The 3,194-nt window shown below is 55.2% G+C and overlaps 1 protein-coding gene across 1 annotated transcript in view; it reads right to left on the bottom strand.

Annotated features, from left to right (window-relative positions):
• Positions 1 to 896: 896 nt before the first annotated feature.
• LOC108509859 (tubulin alpha-3 chain) overlaps positions 897 to 3,194 on the bottom strand; it is a 10,235-nt gene continuing 7,937 nt past the window's right edge. Inside the window, exons 3-4 of the mRNA XM_017839452.1 lie at positions 2,853 to 3,001; positions 897 to 2,215 (exon numbers count right to left, since the gene is read on the bottom strand). Of these exons, the coding sequence (XP_017694941.1) occupies positions 1,223 to 2,215; positions 2,853 to 3,001 (1,142 nt within the window). The 3' untranslated portion in view covers positions 897 to 1,222. The remainder of the gene's footprint in view (positions 2,216 to 2,852; positions 3,002 to 3,194) is intronic.

Genomic DNA, 3,194 nt, shown 5'->3' on the forward strand with positions numbered 1-3,194 from the left:
CCCTCCTAAAATACTGCCCAGATCCTTTTTAGAGGGTTGATTTTTCCCTCCTAAAATAATATCCAGGTCCTTTTTGTGAGGGCTGATTTTCCCTCCTAAAACACTCTCCAGATCCTTCTTAGAGGGTTGATTTTTCCCTCCTAAAACACTGCCCAGGTCCTTTTTGGGAGGGTTGATTTTCCCCTCCTAAAACACCCTCCAACAACCAGGACACAGCTCAGGGAACGACCAGAGATGGTGAGGAGGCAAAACCCCACCAAAAAAAAGCACTTTTTAACCCCCAGTTTGGCACCGGACACAGTGCAAAAACCCCGGGGAGCGAAGATTCCATTAAAAAACCACCGGGAAAAAGGGGGGGAATTTATGGATTTATTATCTAATCCCGAGGGTTTAGGGGAGATTTTTTTTTTTTCCAACCAGTTACTCCTTTGCATCCACAAAAAAAAAAGAAAAAAAGAAAAAAAAAAAGGTGCCACTTGTGCTACTCTTTAAATAAAGTTTCCAGCTGGATCAGCCAGAATTTTTCAGGGGTTGCAGGTCGGTTTTGGGTTTTTGGGGTGTTTTTTTTTTTAATCACACCGGGGATTCCCTGCCTGCTCCCAGACCTGCTTCCTCTTGGAGCTGGGAAGAGTGTCCAGCTCCGGCCAGGCAGCATTCCCAGAGGATACGGGGGCACTTCCCTCGCGGCGGTAATTAGGGTTGATGATGATGAGTCTCCCAGCTCAGCCTCTGCTCTTCTCCTCGGGACAAAACCCCCCCGAGGTCGGGAGGCACCTCCCCACACAATCCAAGGAATTCTCTGAGCCGAAAAGGTCGGGAGGCACCTCCTCACACAATCCAAGGAATTCTCTGAGCCGAAAAGGCAAAAAAAAGGTCTTTATTCACATACAAAAAAAGGCGGTTGCATAGAAGGACAGGCGCGTTCCTAACCCAAAAAAAAAAGTGCTTTTACACTCAAAAGCCAGAGCCAGAGTTTCGCCATTCCAGCCAAAGCAGCTCGTAGCATTTTTCCCCCCCTGGAGCAGGAGGAGACCGGGATATCTCCTGCCTAGGCGGGACACTAAGCCAGGCCTTAACTCAGCGATAAAACAGCAGCGTGGCAAAGCTCAGGACACCCAGGACTACACGAAGCAGGGGAAGGTTTAACATGCCAAGGGACGGTCCTGATGCCTCCAGGCCCTCGGCACGGAAGGTCTCTGAGGTTTGGCTCCGCCGCGTCCCCTCAGTACTCGTCCTCCTCGGCCTCCTCCTCCTCCTCCTCCTCCCCGTCCGCAGAGTCCCTGCCCACCTCCTCGTAATCCTTCTCCAGCGCCGCCAGGTCCTCCCTGGCCTCGGAGAACTCGCCCTCCTCCATGCCCTCGCCCACGTACCAGTGCACGAAGGCCCTCTTGGCGTACATGAGGTCGAACTTGTGGTCGAGGCGGGCCCAGGCCTCGGCGATGGCCGTGGTGTTGCTCAGCATGCACACGGCCCTCTGCACCTTGGCCAGGTCGCCGCCGGGCACCACGGTGGGCGGCTGGTAGTTGATGCCCACCTTGAAGCCCGTGGGGCACCAGTCGACGAACTGGATGGAGCGGCGCGTCTTGATGGCGGCGATGGCGGCGTTGACGTCCTTGGGCACCACGTCGCCGCGGTAGAGGAGGCAGCAGGCCATGTACTTGCCGCGCCGCGGGTCGCACTTCACCATCTGGTTGGAGAACTCGAAGCAGGCGTTGGTGATCTCTGGCACGGAGAGCTGCTCGTGGTAGGCCTTCTCCGCCGACACGATGGGCGCGTAGGTGGTCAGCGGGAAGTGGATGCGCGGGTAGGGCACCAGGTTGGTCTGGAACTCGATGAGGTCGACGTTGAGGGCGCCGTTGAAGCGCAGCGAGGCCGTGACCGAGGAGACGATCTGGCCGATGAGGCGGTTGAGGTTGGTGTAGGTGGGGCGCTCGATGTCCAGGTTGCGGTGGCAGATGTCGTAGATGGCCTCGTTGTCCACCATGAAGGAGCAGTCCGAGTGCTCCAGCGTGGTGTGCGTGGTGAGGATGGAGTTGTAGGGCTCCACCACGGCCGTGGACACCTGCGGGGCCGGGTACACCGAGAACTCCAGCTTGGATTTCTTGCTGTACTCCACGGAGAGCCGCTCCATGAGCAGGGAGGTGAAGCCGGAGCCGGTGCCTCCCCCGAAGCTGTGGAAGACCAGGAACCCTTGGAGGCCGCTGCACTGGTCAGCCTGCGGCAGAACGAGGCCTGTTTATCTCTCAGTTATCCCAGCCCTTAATCCCAAAGAAAACCAGGGACGAATCCCACTCAGAGCCCTTTCCTGAGGGGATTCACTCCGTGTATCCCCAGGCCGAGCACCTCCATTAAAGCTTTGCTGAGCCCCCAAAACAAATCCCAGCAGCAGCAGCAGCAGCTCTTGGAAATCACACAGATATGGGGTGGTTTTTTTTTTGGTTCTGAGTTTTTGTCTTTTTTTATTTTAAGACTTTTCCCCCAAACCCGAAGTTCAACCGCGGTGTCCACAAACGAGTTATTTATTTAGAGGTGTTATTTTAAACGTGTCAACTTAAAATTCATCAGGACCTGCAGTGATAGGATAAAGAATAAGGGGTACAAATTGAAAAAGGGGGGAATTTAGGTCGGATAATGGGAATTCTTGGTGCTGAGGCTCCTGGAACAGGCTGCCTCATCCTTGGAAGCATCCAAGGCCAGGTTGAAGCAACCCGGGATAGTAGACCCGCTACAGGGAGAGTTGGGATATTAAGCTCCCCTTAATATCCCGTGATACCTTAATATTCCTTAATATTCCACAGCTCTAGCCCCCCCGATATCCCAGGATTCCACGGCAATCCCGACATCCCTCTCACCATCTTGCGGATCCTGCTGAGCACGGTGTCGATGATCTCCTTGCCGATGGTGTAGTGGCCGCGGGCGTAGTTGTTGGCGGCGTCTTCCTTGCCGCTGATGAGCTGCTCCGGGTGGAAGAGCCCGTGGTAGGGGCCGGTCCTGATCTCATCTGGAAAAGGGGGAGAGGAGCAGAGCACAGTTACGGGGCCGGGACATCACCAGGACAGAGCGAAACGCATGGGGATTGAGTCCATCATCAGTAAATTTGCAGGTGACACCAAGCTGGGGGAGTGTTGATGTGCTGGAAGGCAGGAGGGCTCTGCAGAGGGACCTGGAGAGGTTGGAGAGTTGGGCTGATTCCA

This window comes from Lepidothrix coronata, unplaced genomic scaffold (assembly GCF_001604755.1).
Source record: "Lepidothrix coronata isolate B3197 unplaced genomic scaffold, Lepidothrix_coronata-1.0 Scaffold416, whole genome shotgun sequence".
Classification (NCBI taxonomy): Eukaryota; Metazoa; Chordata; class Aves; order Passeriformes; family Pipridae; genus Lepidothrix; species Lepidothrix coronata.